Source organism: Chiloscyllium punctatum, chromosome 9 (assembly GCF_047496795.1).
Source record: "Chiloscyllium punctatum isolate Juve2018m chromosome 9, sChiPun1.3, whole genome shotgun sequence".
NCBI classification, from domain to species: Eukaryota; Metazoa; Chordata; class Chondrichthyes; order Orectolobiformes; family Hemiscylliidae; genus Chiloscyllium; species Chiloscyllium punctatum.
This window is the reverse complement of record NC_092747.1, coordinates 36,149,463-36,175,620: the sequence shown is the minus strand read 5'-3', so window position 1 is coordinate 36,175,620 and position 26,158 is coordinate 36,149,463. Positions and strand designations below refer to the sequence as shown.

General features: G+C 40.0%; 1 protein-coding gene across 2 annotated transcripts in view; it reads left to right on the top strand.

Moving 5' to 3' along the window:
- The window catches only part of pds5b (PDS5 cohesin associated factor B), a 245,239-nt gene that overhangs the window by 169,385 nt on the left and 49,696 nt on the right, over positions 1-26,158 (top strand). For both annotated transcript variants that reach the window (XM_072577231.1, XM_072577232.1), the window contains exons 21-24: positions 2,291-2,449; positions 3,300-3,368; positions 15,628-15,764; positions 22,357-22,480. In XM_072577231.1, the coding sequence (XP_072433332.1) occupies positions 2,291-2,449; positions 3,300-3,368; positions 15,628-15,764; positions 22,357-22,480 (489 nt within the window). The remainder of the gene's footprint in view (positions 1-2,290; positions 2,450-3,299; positions 3,369-15,627; positions 15,765-22,356; positions 22,481-26,158) is intronic.

Sequence of the window (26,158 nt, the reverse complement as noted above, 5' to 3'; positions counted from 1 at the left end):
ATTGATCACAGTCCTCTGAAGCAAAAGCAATCAGTCATGACCAGTGAGATGTCCAAAATTGCTTGTGGCCAAGATTTGTATTTCACATAATTGGACACTGTATGCATTTTATGTACAGGGTGTAATGATTCTGTGTAAATGCCTGATTTAATATAGCTTCTCCTGAAGGGCCGCACATTTCTCACTAGTAGAGCCTGTGTTCTGACAGACAAAAACCCTTACTCCACTCACTTTGGTTGTGGTTCCAACTATTTTCCATTTCCATTGTGCATTTTTGACCTGCGTGGTGAGGGAAGACAGCAGCATGGGTTGCACTTTGCAGAGTGAGTTTGGTAATTAAGGCCTTCTATAATGCATGTTCTCCCTCCCACGCCACCCAACACTAATAAATACCAGCATGTTTGTTCTTCCTGGCACCTAACGTCAATTTATGAAAAATTGCATTTCCGCACGTAAAAATTAACTTAAATTTACATCTTCATCTCCCATGTTAGTCCCTGAGCCCCAACCTTACAAAAAGTGGTGAAGGCTGTTACAGTTATAACATTTTTTTTTGAAAAAGAGACATCTGGATCGGTATATGAATAGCAACGGTTTGGAGGGATATGGCCTAAGTACTAGCAAATGGTTCTAAATTAATTTAGAATATCTGGACGGCATGGAGGATTTGGACCAAAGAGTCTGTTTCCATGCTGTACATCTGACTCTCTGGCTGTAGCCCACTCCCTAACTGACTTGGAAGGACAGGGCACCTGATTGATCTCTGCAACTCATGCCTACCTTCCTGTTAATCCCTGGATTGTACTGCTTCTGCAAAACTGACCGTGACTCATTGACTGCTACAATATGGATTCCTGACTGTCCCAATTGGCTGTCCCACTGTGTGTCCAAGCCCCTGAGCAGTGGTTTCACCTTGTCTTTGACTCACTCACAACATCTGATTGACGACTGTCTCCTTTAACCTGACTGAGGATTACTTTCGAATATATTGAAGTACATACATTGTTGGCATATGCTTAGGTGTGACATTGATGTGACAAAGTGTCATACAACAATATGTTCACTCATGAATGATGACTGATGGTAACCATGATAAATTCCACTTTGTATCTGAACTAAGAGGCAAAGCAATACAGAAGAACTGTGAGCACGTAAGCTCTGAATTTGGTCGAAAAGCAGAAAAAGCCAAGATAAATGTCAGCAGTTGTTGTCATCCAGCAATTGGACAACCCAAGCTTAGTTTACTTATGAGTACTTCAGCAAAATTCTGTGTGTTCATGTCCTCTCTTCCTACCTTCAGTTCCATTTAAGACTTTTGCTTAATTGCGCTGATGGTAAATTTTGAATGAATCCCTCTTTTCCTCTTGTTAAACATTGGGAAGTCTGAAGCACTCCTATTTGCTCCATACCATTAGCTTGTTTCTGATTCTATAACCTACACTGGTGGTTCTGCCTGGTTTAAGTAGCATAGTTGAGAGTGGCACAATGACTTAATCATGATGTTGTCAGTGGATTTGCATTTCCATTGCTCTCCAATTGTTTGGTATCCTGAGTTTGAATTTTGAGACTTCGAGCCAGTTACCATTTTTGAGAGATTTTAATTGTCTTGGATTGATAGTTTGCCATGTAATTAAAAGATGGCAACCACAAAGGGCTCGTGTTGCTTCTATGCTAAGAGTTATTTGATCGAGGATGTTGTAATTCGATAAGTCTGGGCCTGAGTCACTTAGACTGTGTAAATATAAAAACTGATTGTCAGAAGGGCTTAGAAATGGTACCTAGTGTTTCTTCAGAGTAATTTAAAAAAAAATTTGATGTGAAGATGAGTTTAGCAAATCATGGAAAATGATCATTGATTATGAATGTTTTAATTTCAAGTGCTATCTTAATTGGAGTTTAGCTGAGTTGATTAACCGAAGGACTAAAATTGCTGAAGATGAGCATTTTTTAATCCTTTGTTTTTAAGCATTACATTTAACAGTTTAAAAAAACAAAAACCCGGATTTTGGTAAAAGACCAATGCTAATATGATGTCATTAATTCATTTTAAAAATTGTACAAATAGAATATTAACCACAAATCTCTTCATTTCTCCGCTTATGTTGTATGATGCTCCCAGCAAATGCACCTTGGGAATCATGTAACGTAATTATTCACTGATTAAGTGAAAATTGTGGGCTTTGCCCAGTTTTCTGTGGGGTACTTACTGGCAGTGAGCCTAATTCGCTAGAATGACAGAATATCAAATCACCCCAAAAGACTTGTAATCTGACTACTGATTTTTTTTCAGCCTTTGCACAAAAGTTTGGATCCCAGCAACCCAGAGCAGCTCATCACTCCTTTGATTTCAATTGGACATATAGCTATGCTGGCTCCAGAACAATTTTCTGCACCTCTGAAGTCCCTAGTGGCTGGTTTTGTTGTGAAAGACTTGTTAATGAATGACCGAGTAAGTACATATTTTAGTTACAACATTTTGAAATGGCAGTTTACTTATGAATTCGGATTTTTCATTCGTGTTGTCTTTACCTGTCTGCTGCAAGATGTTACAAACTTGCTCCCAGATTTCTGCTAATGTCTGTCAAAAATAGAGAAAGTAGGAAACATTTAAATGAACTGATTTGACTGATTACTTGAGGAAAATACAGTAAGTAAAGAAATACCCACATTTATTGCTAAGATTGATAGCAGAGTGGTTGTGATAATATTGGAACTGAGCCAATTGAATGCTGTTTTGCACTCCAGTTGGAGCACTTCCTTTCATAACACAAGTTAAACGACTGTTATCTTGAAAGTAAACACTAAAAGGAAACCCTCCTATTAACAGTATATTTGCTTCTGGTTGGCTGTTGCAGCACTGCACATCAGTATAGTGCACTCTATTGGTGTTTTATTATGGGAGAAAGTGAGGACTGCAGATGCTGGAGATCAGAGCTGAAAATGTGTTGCTGGGATGAGCCCTTCCTGAATGTTGATTCTCCTGCTTCTTGGATGCTGCCTGACCTGCTGCACTTTTCCAGCAAAACATTTTCAGCTCTGGTGTTTTATTATGGGCTATTTCCATGACCCTATTAAACATTACCTGGCACTGTTAGGTAGGAGGGAAAAAAGTTTGAAGAAAGCTCATGTTTGTAGAAATTTTTAAATATCTCTCAAGATCAGATCAGACGTTCTGATTGGTCAGTAACAAATTTTTAAACTTAGAAATAGTTATCAGTTGTGAGTTTTTTTTTCCCCCAAGAGCTGTCAAATTCAAATGATTGATTATTCACGGATCGATACTATCATTCTGTTGTTAGTTTCCGGCGAAGAAGACGACAAAGCTTTGGGTACCAGATGATGAAGTCTGTCCTGAAACACTGACAAAAGTAAGTGCTGTTTAGAAAAACGCTGCCATTTTCCTGTGCTGCCTTTGCCATTCAGGTATTTTCAAGTTTGAAAAAGAGTCTGATAAGGTAGATTAAGGTAAATTATTTTAGCTTTTCCAAGTGAAGCAGTAATTTATGTATGCTTTTTTTCAATCTAGCCTACTATATTCATTGTTCACAATGTGATCAAGGTTTGGGAGAAGATTTGTAGCTCGGGTGCTACAAAAACAGAACCACAATCACAATGTGATCTCCAAAACACCACAGAGACAAAATGCAGACTATTAATCATTTTGACTTTAATTCTGTCTGCAAGCATGATCGTGTGCTTCTAATGGCCTGTTGTTTCAATTCTCCATCTTGTCATGCTGACATTTCCACCCTTGAGCTGCTACACTATCCTAGTTGGAACTCAATATAAACTTCAGGAGTAGCACTTTATCTTTTCATGTAAGCACTTTCCAGTTTTTTGGACTTGATGTTGAGTTGAACAATTTCATGAATATACCTGTGATTATAAACTGAGATTTATATGTATTTTAAGTTCACTTATTGCAAGCTCAAGTTCGTAGATTGAGTGAATGAGGGATGTGGGTTTGAATTTTAACTTATTAAGGATTTATCTATCTATGATGATTTCTGTTCAATCAGTTTGCGGGAAGTACTTATGCACCACTAATAAAGTTTGTGTACTTTTAGATTGTTTTGTGGCCCAGCAAGATTAATAATGGGACTTCAAGGTTTGTTAGAGATTTCTGTAACTGCTGTTTTTGCAGGAGCTTGGCAGGGAGCACGCATCGGTTGGAGTGATTTGATTCCTGTTCATTCTTAGTGATTTGAGACAGTCCTCTGAAGTCCTTTTGATTAAGCCATTTATATAGACCAGTGTTCCTGTTAAGAGAAGGGCATATTGAGCTGTCTAGCCACCACACCTTAAGGAGAATATATTTGTGTTAGAGGTAGTACAACATAGGTCTACAAAAATGATCCCTGGACTTCAGGGGTTAGGTTCTGAGAGGTTTTCAGATTAGATCTATTTTCTCTTGGATTTAGAAGGTTAAAGGGTAATCTGATTGAACTCTGCAAGATTTTTACAGGAAAAGACAGGGTAGATAAAGATAAACAATTTACACTGTTCAAGGATTCTCGAACTAGGGGAGCATTGTCTGCAAATTAGGACCAGTCTGTTCAAGAGAGGTGTTGGGAAACATGTGCACACACAAGGTGGGAGAGGTTGTAGCTCTCTTCCACACATCATTAGTGGATGCTTGATGAGTTGTTCATTTCAAATCTAAGTACTGCTGTTTAACAGAAATCTGAGGATATAAGCTAATGGCAGGTATCTGGAGTTAGGCTACCAATCAATTGGTCCCATTGAATAATGGAACAGGCTCATGGACTGACTGGTGTATTCCTGTTCCTATGTTCCTATTATAGTACTGAGTTAGTGTTATTCCTATCCCAAAGGTATTGGGATAAAACCCAGAAGAGTTGTTTGAAAATGATCTTGTTTAAACTTGGGTGCATGAATAATGCTAGGAGAAGATATCTGCATTTCCAGTCTTTAAGTGACAATCTATTGAAGTTTTAGAGACAGGGGACTCTGGTGTGAATACTGTACCAATGATGTGTTGTGGCTATTTTACAAAAGCATTTGTGTTATGCTTCACTGAGGTAGTATGCTAGAGGCTATGTTCTGCTACTTCTGGAGTTGTCGAAAGTTAAAGCTTTTTTGAAAATGCAGTATTTCCTAATTTTACCTTCCTTTTTAGAGCCAGACAGATAGCGTGGGTCAGATTTTTGTATTCAATAGGAATTGCTATTTATTGCAAATAGATTCTAACTGCAGATGTTTTGACATGACTGTACCAATTAAAACTCTAACAGCCTTGTTAATTCCCAATTACATGTGCTATAATGAGAAACAGAAATAAACAAGGGTGTAATGGACAAAGTAAAAAAAACTGGAAAGGTAGTTCAGTGGTCCCCGTCCCCGAGGTTTGCTTAGAGATTCTTTTCAGCTTGTCAGGATTTGCTGGTCCTTGATCTGTCGTCTTCAGGTTCTTCCACTTGCTTGCAGGAGGTCCAGGGTTGCTGGTTCACACTTCAAGTCTATGACTTGTTGTTTAAGAACCACAGCTAACAGCACTGTTGAAGAAACAATAAAACTAGTCTTATTCCAGTTTAAGGTGTGTTTTACTGCATAGAAAAGAGGCAGCACTTGCCCTTTTTCATGAATCTGATGGCTTTTCTCTCAAAACATTTATACCCACAAGCTGTTCAGCTATCTGGAAACCAATCACATTGTTGTTGGCAGGCAGTAGGCCTATGTTATCGAAAACTGGGTGCCATACCACAAACCAATCAGCAACCTGTCAGCTGGAGCTTCATTTCATATACAGAGGAACCTCGATTATCTGAATACCAATTATCCAAAAATCGGGTTATCCGAAGGAGATCTCTAGGTCCTGGCTCTCTCTCTCTCTCTCTCTCTCTCTCTCTCTCTCTCTCTCTCTCTCTCTCTCTCTCTCTCTCTCTCTCTCTTCCCAACCTTTCCCTGGAGTTTTTCAGAGGGGTGTACCGTAAATCCCCCTTCCCTAAATAATCTCTGCAGCAGTCTTGTTGTCCAGTCCAGCTGCCCCCAGAGAGGAGGCAGATGTTGGACGGGGTTGGGGACAGGAGCGGTATTAGACTGGGTTTGGGGCTGGTGCGGTGTTGGGCGGGGTGGGAGGGCGGTGTTGGGTGAAGTTGGGGTGGGGTCTCACGAGCTGTGTGCTGCTGCAGCCTTCTGAACGAGGAGTAGACTTGAAAAACTCCGAGCCCCAGAAGAAATGTATTTAATCGATTAACCGAATAATCAATTATCCGAACAAAATAGTGCCCGTACATCACATTCGGGTAATCGAGGTTCCCCTGTACACACATTGGCTTTAGATTTGTCTCTACTTAGACTTGCCTTAGTTGTGCAAACAGCACTCACATGGCGTGTTGGGTAACTTGCTTTTGAAGAATACAACAATCCTTCATCCATCATTAGCTTACAAAACCCTTATTTTCCATTTCAGTACAGAATCAAAAATAAGGAAAAATGTTAAGAATATGACCTTTTACTAAGTTGTTTTTCTTAGTTTGTATTGCAGTGTTCTTTGGAATGAGTGGCTTATACTTTAACTGTATGTTTATAAGTATTTTGAGCTTGTGTTATAAGTAGATAGTTTCTTCTCCATTTTGTCTGTTTTATTGTGAAAACAAAAATGTGCAGTATTGTATATTTGTTTTGATTTTAGTGAAGTAGTCTCTGTCAAAACAAATATGATCTAACAAGCTAGGATATGCTACAATGTATTGTCCAGTTCTAACATCAGCTGGGATCATAACACAGCTTTAAACTCCATCACCTCATTTTGTTCTTTTATCTTTCTTTGTTTTAGTTATTTCTTTTAATTTCAGTTAGCAGTACAGCTGCTGTAGGCGCAATTTTTTTTTGGATTTTTTTTTCTTGTCTCATCTCTATTACCTCTTGACTCTGCAGGGCAAACTTTTCTGTAATTTTGTCTTTTGTGTCTTCCATTTTGTCACAAAACTTCATTTCGTTCTTACCCCGCACACACCTTGCTCAAAACTGATTATGTTTCTAACCTTTCCTGGTTCTGAGGATAGATTGCAGACCTGAAACATTAAATCCCTTTCTCTTAATGCAGATGCTGCCTGACCTCCCCTGAGTTTTACCGGCATTTTGGTTTAATTTTTTTTAAAGTATTTTAACAATGTCCTTTAAACAGAATTTATATGAAATGATTACTTTTTTTCCTCCATGTATGCTATCTTACTGCTGTGACTTCAGTTTATTCTGTTTTTATTTCTGTTGTACAGAAGTGTTTTGCTATTAAATTATTTTGTCTGGGGGCAAATTAGAGCTCTAAGCTTCACTACTCCAAGCTCTCTGTCAGCCTCCCAATGTCACCCTGTCTAAAATTGCAGCCAGGATATTCACAAGGGGAATCATGTACAAAGAATAGACAAGAATTAAGCTTTGAACAGTCTTTAACAAGAAATGTTTTCATAGCTCCTTGAAAGTGGAGTCGCAGGTAGGTAGGATAGTGAAGGAGGCGTTTGGTATGCTTTCCTTTATTGGTCAGAGTATTGAGTACAGGAGTTGTGGAGGTCATGTTGCAGCTGTACAGGACATTCTTTAGGCTACTGTTGGAATATTGCGTGCAATTCTGGTCTCCTTCCTATCGGAAAGATATTGTGATACTTGAAAGGATTCAGAAAAGATTTACAAGGATTTTGCCAGGGTTGCAGGTTTTGAGCTACAGGGAGAGCCTGAACAGGCTGGGGCTGTTTTCCCTAGAGTGTCGGAGGCTGAGGGGTGACCTTTATAGAGGTTTACAAAATTGAGGGGCATGGATAGGGTAAGGAGGCAAAGTCTTTTCCCTGGGGTCGGGGAGTCCAGAACTAGAGGGCTTAGGTTTAGGGTGCGAGGGGAAAGATATAGAAGAGACCTATAGGGCAACTTTTCACTCCGGGATGTACGTGTATGGAATGAGCTGCCAGAGGATGTGGTGGAGGCTGGTACAATTGCAACATTTGAGGCATTTGGATGGGTATATGAATAGGAAGGGTTTGGAGAGATATGGGCTGGGTGCTGGCAGGTGGGACTAGATTGGGTTGGGATATCCGGTCAGTTGGACCGAAGGGTCTGTTTCCATGCTGTACGTCTCTATGAATCTATGACTTCTCTGGAGGATCCTGGCTTCACAGAAGCTAGTTTTCAGCCAGTTTGACTCACTTCACGTGGTATATGGAAGTAGCTGAGTGCACTTGATCAAGCATTGGTTTCAGTTCTCTAATCCCAAATTTGGTGGTATGGTGGGCAATGAAGATGGTTATCTAAGATTACAAAGAGATCTTGATCAATTGGGTCAGTGGGTTGAGAAGTGGCAGATGGAATTTAATTTGGATAAATATGCAATATTGCACTTTAGTCAAACAAGCAGGGTAGGACTTATGCAGTTAAAGGTAGGACCCTGGGTAGAGTTGCAAAATAGAGAGACCTTGGGGGTTCAAGTATATAATTCTTCGAAATTTGTGTCATAGTCCAGCTGCTTAGAGGTTTTAGTACTTTTCCCTTCATTGCTCAGACCTTTTGAATATAGAAGTTGGGAGGTGAAGTTGTACAGAACATTAGTGAGGTCTCTTCTTGAGTACTGTGTGCAATTATAGTCACCCTATTGTAGGAAGAATATTATTAAATTAGAGAGGGCTCAGAAAAGATTTGTCAAGCTGGTGCTGGGAATGGAGGGCTTGAGTTATAAAGGAGAGGCTGGATAGGCTGGACTTTTTTCACTGGAGTGTAGGAGGTTGAGGAGTGGCCATCTAGAAGTTTATAAAATGGTGAAGGACATCGATAAGCTGAATAGCCAAGGTCATTTCCACAGGATAGGGGGTTCAAAACTAGATGGCATATTTTTAAGGTGAGAGGAGAAAGTTTTTTTTTTTAAAAATGAGGGCTTTTTTATTAATATACAGAAAGTGGTTTGTATGTGGAATGAACTTCCAGAGGAAGTGGTGGATGCAGGTCAAGTTAAAGTATTTAAAAGACATTTGGATAAGTAAGTGAATAGGAAATGTATGAGTCATAAATTCTGAATTCATATAGTATACAAAGCAGACAAATTTGAAGAGAATTGGACAGAATACTAAGAATGGAAGAAAAGCTTAAATAAGGAGGGAGAAATTCCGGTATGAGGAAAAGCTAGCTAGAAATATTTCTAGATAGGAAAAGTTTCTTCGGGTATTCAAAAGGGAAGTGAGTTCATAAGCTGCATGTTTTGTCTTTTTAAAGAATGTTTGACAAGTGAATAATGGTAAATTAAGCAATGGAAGATTTGGCATTTATCTTCACTACAAAGATGCAAATTTCCTGGGAATAGTTATGACTCAGGAGGTAAAAGGGTAGGAGGAACTTAAAACGATGGTAATCACCAGGGAATATGTACTCTGAAAACTATTATAACTAAAAACTGATCAGACCCCAGGTGTCATAAACATCAACCTGGAATTCAGGGTCTTGAGACTGGCTGGTGGAATTATAGATGCATTGATAATTTTGCAAAATTCTCCAGATTCTGGAAAGCTCCCATTGGAATGTAGGACTCTTCTAATCAAGGCTGAATGTGTAAAAGCAGCAAGATGGAAACTAAAGCTAGTTTTTAAATATCTGTCATTAGAAAAATGCTGCAATCTATTGTTAAGGAGGTTGTCATGGGCACTTAGAAAATATTTGGCAACACAGTTGGGCAGAGTCAACATGATTGTGAAAGAGAAATAGCATTTGACGAATTTGAGTTCTTTTGAGGAAAGGACAAATGTGGATGAGTAGCTGTGCACTGGAAAGCTAAGTACAGCGCACAGATTGACATAGTGCCACCTCAAAGATTTCAATGCAAAATAAGAGTCTGTGATATTAGAGGCAACATAAGAGTCTGGAAAGAGGATTGGTTAGGAAATAGTAATGGATTCATTTCAAGTTGCCGAGATGTGATGGGTGGAATGTCACACAAAAATCAGTGCTGAGGCTATGATCTTGTGTTTGTTCCTTCATCCAAAATTTCAAATAGATTTGCTGGAGGGTAGCCAAGTAAGTTGTGAATTGAATTGAAGTCAATTGAATTGAATTTATTGTCATGTGTACTGAGGCACAGTGAAAAACTTTGTCTTGCGAGCAATACAGGCAGATCACATAGTTAATTGGCATAGATAATTAATAATAGGTAAACAGCAGCAAAAACAACAACACAGGTACAGATGAATGTTAAGTGTGTGAGTCCATTCTGTATTCTAACATGAGGGTAGAAACTGTTTCAAAACAGGCTGGTGCGTGTGTTCAGACTTCTATACCTTCTCCCCGATGGTAGAGGTTGTAGAAAAACATTGCCACGGTGGGTTGGATCTTTAAGAATGCTGACAGCCTTTACTTGATAGTGGGCCTGGAAGATGGATTCTATAAGGTGGGAGGTTGGCTTTTTATGATTGTCTGAGCTGAGTTCACCACTCGCTAAAGCTGTCTCTGATCTCGAATGGTATCGTTTCCATACCAGGTAGTAATATATCCAGACAGAATGCTCTCTATGGCGCACCTATAAAAGTTGGCAAGGGTATTCGCTGTCATGCTGAATTTCCTCAGCTGCCTGAGGAAGATGAAACGTTGTTTGGCCTTTGTAACCAGTACATCCACATGAAGAGTCCAAGAAAGCTTGTTGTGGATGACTACTCCCAGGAGTTTGACACACTCCACTCATTCCATCTCTGTGCTATTAATGTGTTGGGGGAATGAGGAACAGTTGTTCTCAGTGGACCATTTTTCCAGGTCTTCCACCTCCCGTCTGTAGTCTGTTTCACCACCATCTGTGATCCAACCGACTATGGTGGTGTCATTCGCAAACTTGTAAATGGCATTCGTCTAGTGTTTGGCAGCAGAGTCATGGGTATGCAGTGAGTACAGCAGGGGGCTGTTTATGCACTCCAATCTTCACTGATTGTCACCTGTGGGTCAGGAAACTGAGGATCCAGTTGCAGAGAGTAGGGCTTAGTCCAAGATCACTAAGTTTAGTAATCAGTCTAGAGGGGATAATAATAGTGTTGAAGGCTGAACTGTAGTCAATGAGAAGTACTCTTACGGAGCTGTTCTTGGTGTCAAGATGTTCTTGGGAGGAATAAAGGGCAAGTGATATGGCATCTGACCTGGATCTGTTGGTTTGATAGGCAAATTGGAGTGAGTCAAGAGTAATGGGGAGGCTGGAGTTGATTGAAGCCATGACCAGCCTTTCAAAGCACTTCATGACCACCAAAGTTAGGGCCACTGGGCAGTAGTCATTGAGACATGCTGCATGAGCCTTCTTAGGCACAGGGATAATGTTGGCCCTCTTGAAACAGGCAGGGACAGTGGCCTGCTACAGGGTGTGGTTGAAGATGTCCGAGGAAACCTCTGCCAATTGATCTGCGCATGCTCTGAGTGCACGGCCTGGTACTCTGTCTGGTCCCATCGCTTTCCTTGGATTCACATGAAGGAAAACTGATCTGACCTCTGATGCAGTGACTGTTGGGGTAGGTTCATCAGGACCTGTCTGAATAGTGTTACCCTTCTGCTGAAATTCAGCTCAAAGTGAGCAAAGAAGGCGTTGAGATGATCTGGGAGGGGTATGTCTGCTATCTTGCACTGTCTCTTATAGTAAGAGGATTATTGCATAATTGGAGTCTGCAGAAGTGTAAATAGGTTGTGAGTGGAGGAAATTATTTGGCAGACTGAGTATAATATGAGAAAATATGAACTTGTACGTTTTGTCAGGAGGAATAGAAAGGCAGTGTATTATTTAATTCAGTGGAGATTTCAGATCTCTGTGTTACAGAGGCATCTGGGTGTCCTGGTTCACAAGCCACAGAAAGCTACTGTACCCCAACAACAAAGGATAAAGAAAGCAAATACAATGTTTTTGCCTATTGCAAGCGGAATGGAATATAAAAGATCGTTTTGCTACTGTTTTATAGGACATTGGTGTTTCTTACTCGCTCATAGGATGTTGGTATCACTGGTGCAGCATCTATTGCCCATCCCTCTCTACCCTTAGAAAGATAGTGGTGAGCAGCCTTCTTGAGTCGCTGCAGTCCATGTGCTGTAGATAGATCCACAATGCCATGAGGGAGGGCATCCTGGAATTTTGGCCTAGCAACAGTGGTCTGTTTCCAAGTCGGGATGGTATGTGACTTTAAGGGAAGCTGGCACGTGGTGGTGTTCCTATGTATCTGTCCTTATCCTTTTTAGATGGAAGTGGTTTTGGGTTTGGAAGGTGAAGTCTAAGGATCTTTGGTGAATTTCTGCATTGCATCTTGTAGGTAGTATCAGCATTGTCCATTGAGTGTCGGTGGTGAACTGATTTAGCACCACATCTGCAAACAGTCAAGTGGGTTACTTTGTCTTGAATGGTGTCCAGTTTCCTGAGTGATGTTGGAGCTGCAGCCATCTAGATAAGGGGGGAGATTTCCAACACACTCATGACTTCTGCTTTGCAGATGGTGGAGAGGGTTTGGGGAGTCAGGAGGTGAGTTGCTTGCTGCAATTCCTAGCTTCTTGCCTGCTGTTGTACCCAATGTATCTCATAGTGAGTTCAGTTCAGCTTTTGGCCAGTGGTAACCCACTGAATGTTGTTAGTGGGCAATTCAGTGATGGTAACACCACAGAATGTCAAGGGGCAGTGGTGATATTGTCATTGTTTAACATTGGTCTGTTGCAAATGTTACTACCTTAGCCAAAGCCTGGATATAGACAGCAAATGGTGCTGAAATGGAGAGAGAGTAATTGATTAAATAGCTGGAGGTGAATGATTCTAGGACAGAAACCTGAGAAACTCCTACAGAGACATCCTGGAACTGACCTGACTGACCAGGTATGACTCCAACCAGCAGAGTTTGTCCCCTGATGCCCATTAATTCCAGTTTTGCGAGGGCTGCTTGATGCCACACTTGGTCAAATGCTGCCTTGATATCAAGGGCTGTCATTTTCTCTATGTCTGGAATTCAGCGCTTTTTGAACCAAGGCTGTAATGAGTCTAGTGCCTTGGCAGAATCTAAACTGGATGTTCAATGAATGAGTTTTTGTTGAGCAAGTGCTATGTGATAACACTGTCAATGAAGCCTTCCATTTTACTGACCATCAAGAGTAGACTGGGAGCAGTAATTGGCCATGTTGTATTTGTCCTGCTTTTTCTATACAGGTCATAATGGAACAGTTTTCATATTATTAGGTTACTGTATCATCATGGCTAAGAGTGTAGCAAACTCTGGAGCACAAGTCTTCAGTACTGGATCAGAGCCTTTGCAGTATTCAGTGCTTCCAACTGTTTCTTCATATGTGAAGTAAATCAAATTGACTGAAGACTGGCAACTGTTAGTTTGATTTGACTTATTATCACGTGAGATACAGTGAAACGTATTGTAATGCTGGAGTCCAATTTTGCTGCTGTTGATGGCCCACAGCACCTCATAGATGAATTGTTAGATTTGTTTGAAATCTGCCCCATTTAGCATGGTAATACCATGTCCACACAACAGGATGTAAGGTGTTTTCAGCATGAAGATGGGATTTCATCTCCCAAAGGACTGTGCAGTGGTCATTCTTACTGATATTATCATGCATAGATCCATGTAGCAAGCAGATTGGTGATAATGAGCACCAGTGTGTTTTTCCCACTTGTTGGCTCCCTCACCTGTCACAGACAATTTAGCAGTTATATCCTTTTAGGACCCAACCAACTCAATGCTGCTTGTGGATATTGATGTTCGCAATCCAGAGTTTATTTTTGTGCTCTTGCCATCCTCAGTACTTGCCCCAAGTGTTGTTCAGCATGGAGTAGAGAGCAATCAGTTGTGGGAGGACAGAATATGGAAGGATGTTTCTTTGTCCGTGTCTGACGTGATACCATGGGACTTCATAGTATTCAGCATCTGAGTTGAGGACTCCCAGGTCAGCGCTCTTCTGACCATATACCATGGTGCCACCTTCTCTGCTGAGTCTGTCCTATTGGCGGGACAGGATGAATCTAGGGATGGTGATGTTGGTGCCTGGGACATTGTCTGAAAGGTATGATTCTGTGAGAATGCCTTACAAAAAAAAAGAAGCTGTTGCTTAATTTGTCTATGAGGCAGCTCTCTGTTTTGGCACTAGCCTCAAGATGTTAGGAAAGAGGATTGTGCAGGGACAACATGGTTGTTTTTGTCTGTCAGGTTTTATTTCTTTGAGACTTTGTCGCGCTTGGTACAAGTGAGTGGCCATTTCAGAGGGCAGTTGACATGTCCTGGAGTCGCTAGAGCAGGTGGATTTTTTTTCCCCAAGGAATGACCGTGATCCTCCTTAGATTCTTAATTCCAGATATTTACTAAATTCAAATTCATGGCATCAGCTGTGGTGGAATTCGAATCCAGGTCCCCAAAACAATACCTGTGTTTCCACACTAATGACATTAGACAACAGTAGCAGCAATACCATTAGATTGTCACCTCCCCTGATGAGAGGACAATCACAACTGTATATTCTACAATTAATTTTTAGCTACCTGATGTATGTATCTCAAACTCCAGTGAATTTTTCAATTCTTCATGTCCTCAAACCTGCCCTAATAACTTCATTCTTTGTTCTACTTCAATAAAGCCACACCTCTACTTCTATGGAAACAACCGCAGTTGCTCATCAATATTGTCCAATTAGTACCAGTTTTTAAAAATAAATTAATGCAGTTTTGTTCCTGCTTGAGCCAGCATGTTATCATTCTGACCTGAATTTAAAGAAAAAGCAATTCAAGTTCAACAATATTGGTTAAAAATTATTAATGTTTAGTTTGGGCCTGTTTAGAGCTTTTTGGGTTCAGTTACCAGACTATTGTATTTACCTTTTTTAAATGGAGCCTGCTGTACCAAAAAAATCAGATCTGAGGTGTTTAGGTTTGAATGTAAGAAACACAGTCAAATGTCTTTTCAAACATTGAGGACTCCCCTACAATAGTATCTTATCAGAATTTTGTTTCCCTCCAGTTATGATGAGCTTTGGTTCCAGTGTGGTTAATAGCAATAAAGTTCTTATGAATACTTAAGCCTCAAACCAGTTATATTGTGAAATAATTACAAGTGGAATCAGTCAACAGTCACCAGTTACTCACTACATAGAGATGGTAGGTTGAAGTGTGTGTAGCAAATAGCTCACTGCAATGATTCAAACAATCTGCAGGGTCAGCCCGGTATGTACCTCTGAATGTCCACTAAAGGAATAGTTCATTGAATGGAACACACATTATTTGCCAAAACTGTTTAACATGGTCAAAATTGTGTAGAAAAGGATTATAGAATCACTGCAGTGTGGAAGCAGGCCATTTGGCCTGTCAAGTCCACACTGACTGCCTGAAAAGCATACCCTGTAGCCCTTGATGTTTACATGGCTAATCCATCTAGTCTGCATATCCCTGGACACTATATGGGCAATTTAACTTGGCCAATTCACTTAACCTGCACATCTTTGGACTGGGGCACCTGGAGAAAACTCATGTAGGCACTAGGAGAATGTCTGTGTGGTGTTTGCACAGTCCCCCAAGGGTAGAATTGAACCTGGTTCCCTGGCAGTGAGGTAGAGTCATTCCCTGGTGAAGTGCCAAAGTACACGTTGAGCTCAGTTATTTTTAAATGCTTCAAAGTTGATTTCTTTATTTTACAGATACAGGCCATGAAGATGATGGTGCGGTGGTTGATGGGAATGAGGACCAATATAAATAAATCGGGAACCTCTACCTTGAGACTATTAACGGCTATACTACATAGTGATGGTGACTTGACTGAACAGGGGAAAATTAGGTTTGTAATAATCAGCTAAATGCTTTTCACTTGTGTTTTGTTTTGTATATCAGCTCACAGGGTGAGTAGATAGTTCCATAGAAAATTATGGTTACAGTATAAAACTTGGTTTCCATTGTGTGTTTTGTACTGAATAGATAAAGGAATTCATGAATTTAACTCTGATTATAAGCTGACCAGAGTCAAGAGTGTGGTGCTGGAAAAGCACATCCGGTCAGGCAGCATCTGAGGACCAGGAAAATCAATATTTCGGCCATAAGCCCTTCATCAGGAAAAGTGCCCGAAAAGTTTTAGAAAAAGAGAATAGATTTGTTTTGTCACCTTTGCCATGAAGTAGTTAATGCACATGTGTAACAGACTATTCAATGAAGCAGTGGAGCCAAATAAGTTGGAAGAAATTGAATAGTTCAGTTGATGAATAGATATTTGGAAGAGTAGGTGATTAAGTGGAGGAAAAATTAAGTGCTGCAGATCCTAACAATGTGAACCTAAAGTTTTTATGGAAGGACTCAGCAAATCAGGGCATATCTGTGGAAAGAGAAGCTGTTAACATTTTAGGTGTGAGTTTTAAGTTAGTTAACCTGAAATATTAACTGTTCTACTTCCTAAAAATGCTGTCAGACCTGCTGAGTGTTTCCTGTGTTTGCTGCTTTTAAAAGTGGTTAATGGGTTTAAACAGCTAGCTAAGCTGAATTGTCCTTATTAGCTCTGTACTTCCATAATTTTCGAATCAAAAGAAACCATTCCTGCATGTGGGAATATAATCAGAAATTATTCAAATCTTTTGCTTTTAATCTTGACAGTGGATGGCTTTGGTTAGATACTATGGAGCTCTGGGACATGTTTTAACCTCAATATCAGACTTTCAACTTGTGTGAACCTTTGTCTTGTTGGGTCTGGAATTCCCAGAAATGCATGTAATCTGAACACAAACTGATCATTGTTGCATATACGGTACACATATAACTCAGTATGCCCAAGACTATGTGGTCACTTTTACAGGGAGGGTTTAAACTAGTTTGGCAGGGGGGTGGGAATCAGAGCCACATGTCTGAGAGGGGGTCAGTTACAGATGTGACAGGATATATTGAATCTAAAAGGAAGGTTTCTCATGTGATGAAACAAAGGGATCGGTTAAATGTGTGTCTGCTTTAATGCAAGGAGTGTCCAAAATAAGAGTGACGAACTTAGAGCATGGATCGGTACTTGGGACTACGATTTGTGGCCATAACAGAGACGTGGGTTTCACAGGGGCAGGAATGGGTGCTTGATGTTCTAGGGTTTAGAACCCTTAAAAAGGACAAGGATGGTGGACAAAGAGGAGGGGGTATAGCACTGCTAATCAGGATGTGCATCACAGCTACAGAAACGAAGGTTGTTGAGGAAGATTTGTCTACTGAGTCAGTATGGGTGGAAGTTAGGAACAGCAAGGGAACAGCCACCGCACTGAGGGTTTTCTACAGACCAGTTAATAGCAGTAGAGAGATTGAAGATCTCATAGGTGAGCAGATTCTGGAAAAATGCAAAAATAGCAGGGTTGTTGTTATGGGGTGATTTCAACTTTCCCAATATCGACTGGAACCTCCTAAAGTGTAGATGGTTTGCATGGAGCCAATTTTGTCAGGTGTATGCAGGAGGGTTTCCTTACTCAGTATGTCAACCAACCGACGAGGGGAGAGGCCATTTTGGATTTGGTGCTCTGCAACGAGCGAGGACAGGTGTCAGATCTCATGGTGGGAGAAGATTTTGGTGACAGTGATCACAACTGCCTCACATTTAGCATAGCCTTGGAAAGTGAAAGGAGTAATTACCGAAGGAAGATATTCAACTGGGGAAGAGGAAATTATGACTCTATCAGACAGGAGTTGGGAAGTATAGACTGGAAGCAATTGTTCAACAGAAAGGGTACAGCAGACATGTGGAGACTATTTAAGGAGCAGTTATTGCGAGTGCTGCACAAATTTGTTCCTCTGAGACAGGTAAGAAGAGGTAAGATTAAGAAACATTGGATGACGAGAACAGAGGAACATCTCATCAAAAGGAAGAAGGCAGCTGATGTCAGGTGGAAGAAGCAAGGATGTAGCACAGCTTTCGAGGATTACAGGCTTGCTAGAAAGGAGCTCAGAAATGGACCGAGGAGAGCCAAGAGGGGGCATGATAAAGGCTTGGCAATAAGGATTTGAGAGAACCCAAAAGGTATTTTAATCGTACGTGAGGAATAAGAGAATGATCAGGGAGAAGGTAGGGCTGATCAGGGATAGCAGAGGAAACTTGTGCGTGGAGTCTGAGCAGATAGGGGAAGCCTAAATGGGTTTTTTGCTTTGGTTTTCACCAAGGAAAGGGAACTTGTTGTAAATGAAAACTTGGAGGAGCTGGGATGCAGTCTTGACCAGAGCAAGATTGAGGATGTTGATGTGCTAGAAATTTTGGAAAACATTAAGATTGATAAGTCCCCAGGGCCAGGCCAGATTTACCCTAGGCTGCTTCGGGAAGTGAGAAAGGAGGTTGCTAAGCCGCTGGCGAGAATACTTGCCTCCTCACTCTCCACAGAAGTTGTACCAGAGGATTTGAAGGTGGCGAATGTTGTTCCTCTTTTCAAGAAGGAAAATTCCTCGCAATTACAGACCAGTCAGTCTTATGTCTGTGGTCAGCAAAGTTTTGGAAAGAATTCTGAGGGATAGGATTTATGAGTATTTGGCAAAGTATAGTGTAATTAAAGGCAGTCAGCGTGGCTTTGTGAGGGGCAGGTCATGCCTCACAAATCTTATTGAGTTCTTTGAGGTGTCTAGACAAGTCAACGACGGTCGAGCAGTGGATGTGGTGGATATGGACTTCAGCAAGGCATTTGATGGGGTTCCCTATGGTAGGCTCATTCATAAAGTCAGAAAGAATGGGATACAGGGAGATTTGGCTATCTGGATCCAGAATTGGCTGGGTGACAGAATGCAGAGTGTGATTGTAGATGGAAAGTATTCTGCCTGGAGGACAGTGTTGAGTGGGGTTCCGCAGGGCTCTGTACTTGGGCCTCTGCTCTTTGTAGTTTTTATAAATGACTTGGATGAGGAGTGGGTTAGTAAATTTGCAGATGACACAAAGATTGGAGATATCATCAATAGTATAGAGGGCTACTGCAGGCTGCAGCGTGACATAGACGGGATGCAGAGGTGGGATGAGAAATGGCAGGTTGAGTTCAACCTGGATAAATGCGAACTGATGCATTTTGGAAAGTCGAACTTGAATGCTGAATATAGGATTAAAGACAGGATTCTTGGCAGTGTGGAGGAATAGAGGGATCTGGGTGTGCAAGTACATAGATCCCTCAAAGTTGTCACCCAAGTGGATAGGGTTATTAAGAAAGCATATGATGTTTTGGCTTTCGTTAAAAGGGGGATCGAGTTTAAGAGCTGCGAGGTTTTGCTGCAGCTCTACAAGTCCCTGGTGAGACCACACTTGGAATATTGTGTCCAGTTCTGGTCGCCCTCCTATAGGAAAGATACAGAGGCTTTGGAGAGGGTGCAAAGAAGGTTTACCAGGATGCTGCCTGGACTGGATGGCTTGCCTTATGAAGAAAGGTTGAATAAGCTTGAACTTTTCTCTCTGGAGAGAAGGATGAAGAGAGGAGACCTGATCGAGGTGTACAAAATAATGAAAGGAATAGATAGAGTCAATAACCAGAGACTTTCCCCAGGGCAGGATTGACTGGTACATGGAGTCATAGTTTGAAGATATTAGGAGAAAGGTATAAAGAAGACGTCAGAAGTAGGTTCTTTACACAGAGTTGTGAATGCATGGAATGCGTTACCAGCGGTGGTGGTGGTGGAAGCAGAGTCATTGGGGACATTTGAGCGATGCTGGACATGGACATGGATAGCAGTGAGTTGAGGTGTGCGGAGGTGAATTTATTATATTTTACATTAGGATTAAATCTTGGCAGAACATCGTGGGCCAAAGGGCCTGTTCTGTGCTGTACTTTTCTATGTTCTAAACTGCTTGAGAAACTCAGTAGGTCCGGCAGCATTTGTGGAGAGAGAGTTAATGTTTTGCGTCAAATATAATTCTTCAGGACAGACTTGCAGTCTTTTTACAGTTGTCTTTCAAAGCTTCTTCACACTGCTAATCTCATCCCAAGTCTATATGCAAGAAGCCACCAACTGTATTTGCTCAGAGGATTTCTTTTCATTGAAGAGACAGAATTAAAAACTCTTTATCTGAATGCAAGCAAAATTCATTGCAAAATGGGTGAATTCTTAGCACTAGTAGAAGTAAATATCATGGCCGTTGCATATTTCTTATGATCTGATCTCATTGACGTGTTGTGTTGGAAAGAATGTGGTTTGTGTTTTATTGTCACTTTTGTGTTTTGGAATGTATCTTTCTTCTGATCTGCTTGATTTTCTTATTTCTTTGCATTGATTTTTTTTATGGTCTCTGTGTATAGGGCATAATTTTCAAACTTGTAGATGGTACAGAATTTGAAAGTGTTCTGAACTGTGTAAGGGATAGTGTAGAACTTCAAAGGTCATCGACAAGTTGGTGGAATGGATGGACAAATGTCAGATCAAAGTTAGTGCAGAGAAGTGTAAAGTAATGAATTTTGGCACAAAGAATATAGAGAGACAGTACAAAATAAAAGGTACAATTCCATAGGTTATTACAGGAACAGAAAGACCTGGCGGGCATATTTGCTCAGATAACTGGATAGGTTGAGAGAGTCGTTAATACAGTCAAACATACTGCTTTCTTTATCAGTGGACCATAGGAGGGTATGTTAAACCTTTTTAAAATGCATGTGTTCAGTCTTGGCTGGAGAAGAGTGTCCTGTTCTGCATGCCATACTTTCAGAAGAATGTGAAGGTTTGGACTGTAAAAGTAAAATTGAGTGTCGTTGAGGGGATGAAGAACTTCAGCAACACGTGAGTTGCGAAATTTGAACTGTTTAACAACTGGGAAAAAAGCCATGGCGCACCAAGTCTCCAAACTCGAAGGATAAAAATGGGAAGAACTCTTGTAATTGATCTCCAGGTGATAAGATTGAAATGCTAACAGCCACAGAATAAATGACATCTTAAATCAGACTGGAGTCGATGAGATTCTGTTGAATATCCTGATAATTTGCTTTTTGAGGTTCTTATGATGTTACAGCCAAGAGAAAAGGGTCCTTGCAGTTTACAGTTTTCTACTTAATTTTTAGGAGACTCCAGAGTATGGCCTTTCCAGCTTAAAGGTTTCTCTTCAACTGATAGGAATAATGGAAAATATCAATTCCAAATCAGAGACTATTGCTTGGCAGCATTATGCATAAAGCATCTTCCAAACCAGTTTGTCCAGCAATTAAATCTGTAAAACTCACATGTTATCTCTTTAAAAGCTTGGTTTGCCATATTGATATTTGTCATATTGATAAAACCCTCCAAATGCCAGGAATTGTCCAATTCCTTCATCTCTTCCAGATTCCTTCAGTTATTTTTAAGGGCTATGCATTTCCAACAAGGCATACAGGAAGAAGATGGGGGAGCAGTATTAGGTGAATTGCTGCTTCTGAGTTATGACCTGTAAAGGGTTACGTCCTGTGCTGTAAACATTCTGTGATTGTTTCTGAAGTCACATTAACAATTGAAAAGGTTCCTGGATTATAGGCTCCTAAGCTTCTGTGCCTGATGAGTATGAATGATGGTCAAATGAGTTGACACTTTACTTCCTTAAATATGAGAGTTTGTATGCTGGGAATCCATAGCTTTTCTTGGTGTGTTTGTTTACACTATTTACTCACTTTAAATTTAAACATGTGCTGATGCTTGTACCTTACTTGACGTCAGTAAAATAGGGATGATAATAGGTTTTGGTTATGACCACAAAGGAAACTCTAAGCCTCTATTAGAAAACATTTTAGCTTGTTTGAAGAACGGATCAAATTATTGCAATTAAATGTTGCATTATTCTGTTGTGGACTAGATACTGAAGTAACATTACCCACACTTCATTTCAAGGATTTAGTGGATGGAATGTCATTAATCTGGGCTTGATTTCAATCTAGTTCTTGGGCTATGCCTTCATGTAACAGCCTCTGAAAAACTCATGTTCCTCATAACTATCTGCCATGAGGATGGAACAAATCATTTGTAAATTAGCTTGCCAGGTTTTTAATCACAATATGTATAGCTTTTTGTTGACAAGAGAAAGCCATCTGTCTAAATCTAATTTCACTATGGCTTTAGCTTAGTTGTCGATTCAATTTTTTAAAAAATTGAACACGTGGACATTACAGTTATTTGCTGTTTAGTAATCTGTGATATTTATTCTGGTGCCTTGCTGGGAATTCGTATGTAGCTTCAGTGTTAAATAGCAAAACGTACTTTTCAAAAGGTTTATTTATCTAAAGTGAAACCAGAGTGAGTTATATGAGCAGCTAATGTTTTTTGCTCAGAAATATTATCTAACTGAATAAGTTTTTTTATATAGAAACATGATGATGTTTTGATAATTAGTCAGGTCTATTTAAAATTTTGTATTGAACACAAGGTCATCATCGACATTGGGGCTAAATTAGAGATGACTGTCCAAATAACTTTTCTGTTTTTGTGTTCTTTTGCAGCAAACCTGATATGTCACGTTTGCGTCTGGCAGCTGGTTGTGCTGTTTTGAAATTAGCACAGGAGCCCTGTTACTATGAAATCATTACACTAGAACAGTTTCAGTTATGTGCACTGGTAATGAATGTAAGTGGCTTTATCTATCTTAAAATGTAATTGCCGTTTTTGTCAGTGGATTGGGTTTTTAAAAATTTCTGACTTCCAGATATAAAGAAGTAAGTTGATGTCGACATGGTTTTTTTTTAGTTTTATGGCTAAAAATTTTAATGTTTGTATTGAAAATATTGCAGAATGGAGGTTTTAGCTTGAAAATGAGTCTTGATATTTGTTATTGGCGATTTCATTCAATTTCCATACTCTTTGTCATAAGAATAGTCAGTGGGTAGGTTTTGATTACAAATGTTAAAAACCGATATTATGCTCCAAACAAACCTCATTATTAGTAAGATAAAACTCTTTGTTTCTAGAATGTTGCTGCTTTTTAACCTGTAAGAAAAACAAATTTTGCAGTGTACTATAATTTTCCAAACTTATACTTAACTGTCCTCACACAGAATTACTCTTTTTGGCAAAAGTTGTTACCAATGGAAAAATAGTATACTCTAACAAGCTTGCAAAAATGGCTCCCAAAATTAGTCCCAAGACTTATGTGATGTCTTTTATCCAATTCCCCTTCCTCCATCCTTAACGCTATGATAATTTGTTACGCTGGTTCTTTCATTTGTCATGGTGACAATGATAAGTACTGCCACATGTTTGAAAAGTCACTGTTTTTGAATGTTTTTTGTCAATTTATTTTTATGCCATACAATTCCTCTGTTCTGCAAAAGTTGATAATGTATGTTATGTTGATAATGCATTATCTCAAATAGCTGTTCATGTGAACCAGTGTTCTGAGTAAATGCTGATTGATTAGCTACATAGAGTGCTGCAGTAACTTCAATCCTATTGTCACTCAATATCACATTTGAGCATAATAGGCTTTCTCTATGTTCCTCTGTGTAGGATGCTGTGGTCATTTTAGGAATTTTTCCAGCTGACCATCTTTTTCAGATTAACTGATTCAGCATGGATAAACAAATGAACCTTAGAGTCTTGTTCTCATTAGATAAGTTTATAAATTCCTTTTTAATCAGCTGAACTGTCAGGGATGTTGTCTGCACTTTTTCAAGCATTTATTGACAATCTGATATGTGTAGCGTTTGCTAAAAGCGACCACCAGTCTGTTGTTCAATCTGTTGTTCAAAAATTGGATATTGGTGTCACAATATCAATAGATTTAGATTTATTCCATTTCTAAGCAACTCTCTTAGCCCCTTACATTTCTGATATATGTTATTTGTGTCCTCTGTGAAGGCAGAACCAAACTGTGTTTACTCGATCAGCCATTTCTTTGCTCCTTATTATGAATTCCCCTTTCTGACCATAAGAGACCTACATTTACCTTCACCCGTTGTTTTTGTTTTGTGTGTTTCCAAAGGAACCTTTACAGTCTGTCTTTATATTACCTCCAAGATTACTGTCATACCTTGCTGAAATATAAATTGCTGCCACTCAGGTATTTTTTTGGGCCAATTTGTATGCTGCTTCCATAGATCTAATACTATCTAATTTCCCTTGTGAAGGTGGCCAAACCATAACTTGTCATTTTATTTTGTGCCAGACAAGAATAAACGATAGCTACAGTTCATCCATGTTAATGCTGAATGTTTTCCAGCCCTTTTGAAATAATGTTCCCCATCTGTCAAAGCCAACTTGTGCCTCATACTGTTGTAGTTTCCTCGATTTGGATTCAGAATTAACTGCATCATTTTTCATCTTGATGATGAATTTGATCATATTGTCGTCATTCTATTATGTTATTTAGGTGCTGTGCTCCTAACTAAACATGTAGCAAATTTAACGATATGGTTTTAGTGCCATATGACATCTTCTCATTTTTGCCAATGTTTTAATATGGAAGCGTTGGAATATGGTACTTTTCAATAATTCTCTTCTTAGACCTTTTAAGGGTGAAAATTCTTTTTCCTCAATCGGTTGTTGAGATATTGTTTTCAGCTATACAGTATGAACTGGATTAGAAATTTTAGGCCTTCGTTGATACTCTGGTAACTGCCAGGATCCTATTTCAGAAAGAAGGTCAATTGTTTTCTGTTGAGTCTTAACACGGTCAGATGAGAACAAGTGTGCTGTGATGCAGTGTGGCTGAGATTTAATCCAGTTAGAATAGTGACCCAGTGGAACCTGAAGACTATCCTGAATATTTGTGAGCATTTTCTAAGCAATCTTTCACTTTTGACAGAAAAGATGCAATAAATAAACATGGGTTTCTTTTTTTAACTGTACCCCTTTCTGATTTGAAGTGATACATAATTTCTCAAAGTTCATTACAACATTTCCAGCTTCAAATGGTGTGTATAAATGCTCTGAGTGAGTTTGGTCATTCGTGACCGGAGAACAGGATAACCATAGCTCACTGGTAACATCCTCACCTCTGAGTCAAACAATGCAGTGTTCAGTTTATGCAGCAGTGAGTCCGTATTGAGTTCAAAACTTTTTTAGCGTGATTTCTTCCATTCACGTTTTTCAGCCACTCCACACTGAAGACACCATGGCTAAATTTGCAGATGATACAAAGATAGGTAGAGGGACAGGTAGTATTGAGGAGGTGGGGAGGCTGCAGAAGGATTTTGACAGGTTAGGAGAGTCGACCAAGAAGTGGCAGGTGGAGTACAACCATAAGAAAGTGTGAGATCATGCACTTTAGTCAGAAGAATTGAAGCATGGACTATTTTCTAAAGGGGAGAACATAGAAATGTACAGCACAGAACAGGCCCTTTGGCCCATGATGTTGTGCCGAGATTTAATCCTAATGTAAAATATAATAACTTCACCTATGCACCCCTCGACTCACTGCAATGCATGTGCATGTCCAGCAGTCGCATAAATGTCCCCAATAACTCTACTTCCACCACCACAGCTGGCAACGCATTCCATGCATTCACAACTCTGCGTAAAGAACCTACCTTTGACGTCTCCTTTATACCTTTGTCCTAATATCTTCAAACTATATTTTTTCGTAGTCAATCCTGCCCTGAGGAAAGTCTCTGGTTATTGACTCTATCTATTCCTTTTATTATTTTGTACACCTCGATCAGGTCTCCTCTCTTCATCCTTCTCTCCAGAGAGAAAAGTTCAAGCTTATTCAACCTTTCTTAAGGCAAGCCATCCAGTCCAGGCAGCATCCTGGTAAACCTTCTTTGCACCCTCTCCAAAGCCTCTGTATCTTTCCTATAGGAGGGCGACCAGAACTGGACACAATATTCCAAGTGTGGTCTCACCAGGGACTTGTCAAGCTGCAGCAAAACCTCGCAGCTCTTAACCTTGATTCCCCCGGTTAATGAAAGCCAAAACACCGTATGCATTCTTCACAACCCTATCCACTTGGGTGGCAACTTTGAGGGATCTATGTACTTGCACACCCAGATCCCTCTATTCCTCCACACTGCCAAGAATCCTGTCTTTAATCCTACATTCAGCGTTCAAGTTTGACTTTCCAAAATGCATCACTTCGCATTTATTCAGGTTGAACTCCCATCTGCCATTTCTCATCTCAGCTCTGCTTCCTGTCTATGTTGCGCTTCAGCCTGCAGTAGCCCTCTAGGTAAAAACAATGACTGCAGATGCTGGAAACCAAATTCTGGATTTGTGGTGCTGGAAAAGCACAGCAGTTCAGGCAGCATCCGAGGACCAGTAAAATCTAGCTCTCTATACTGTTGAAGACAGTTCCAACCTTTTTGTGTC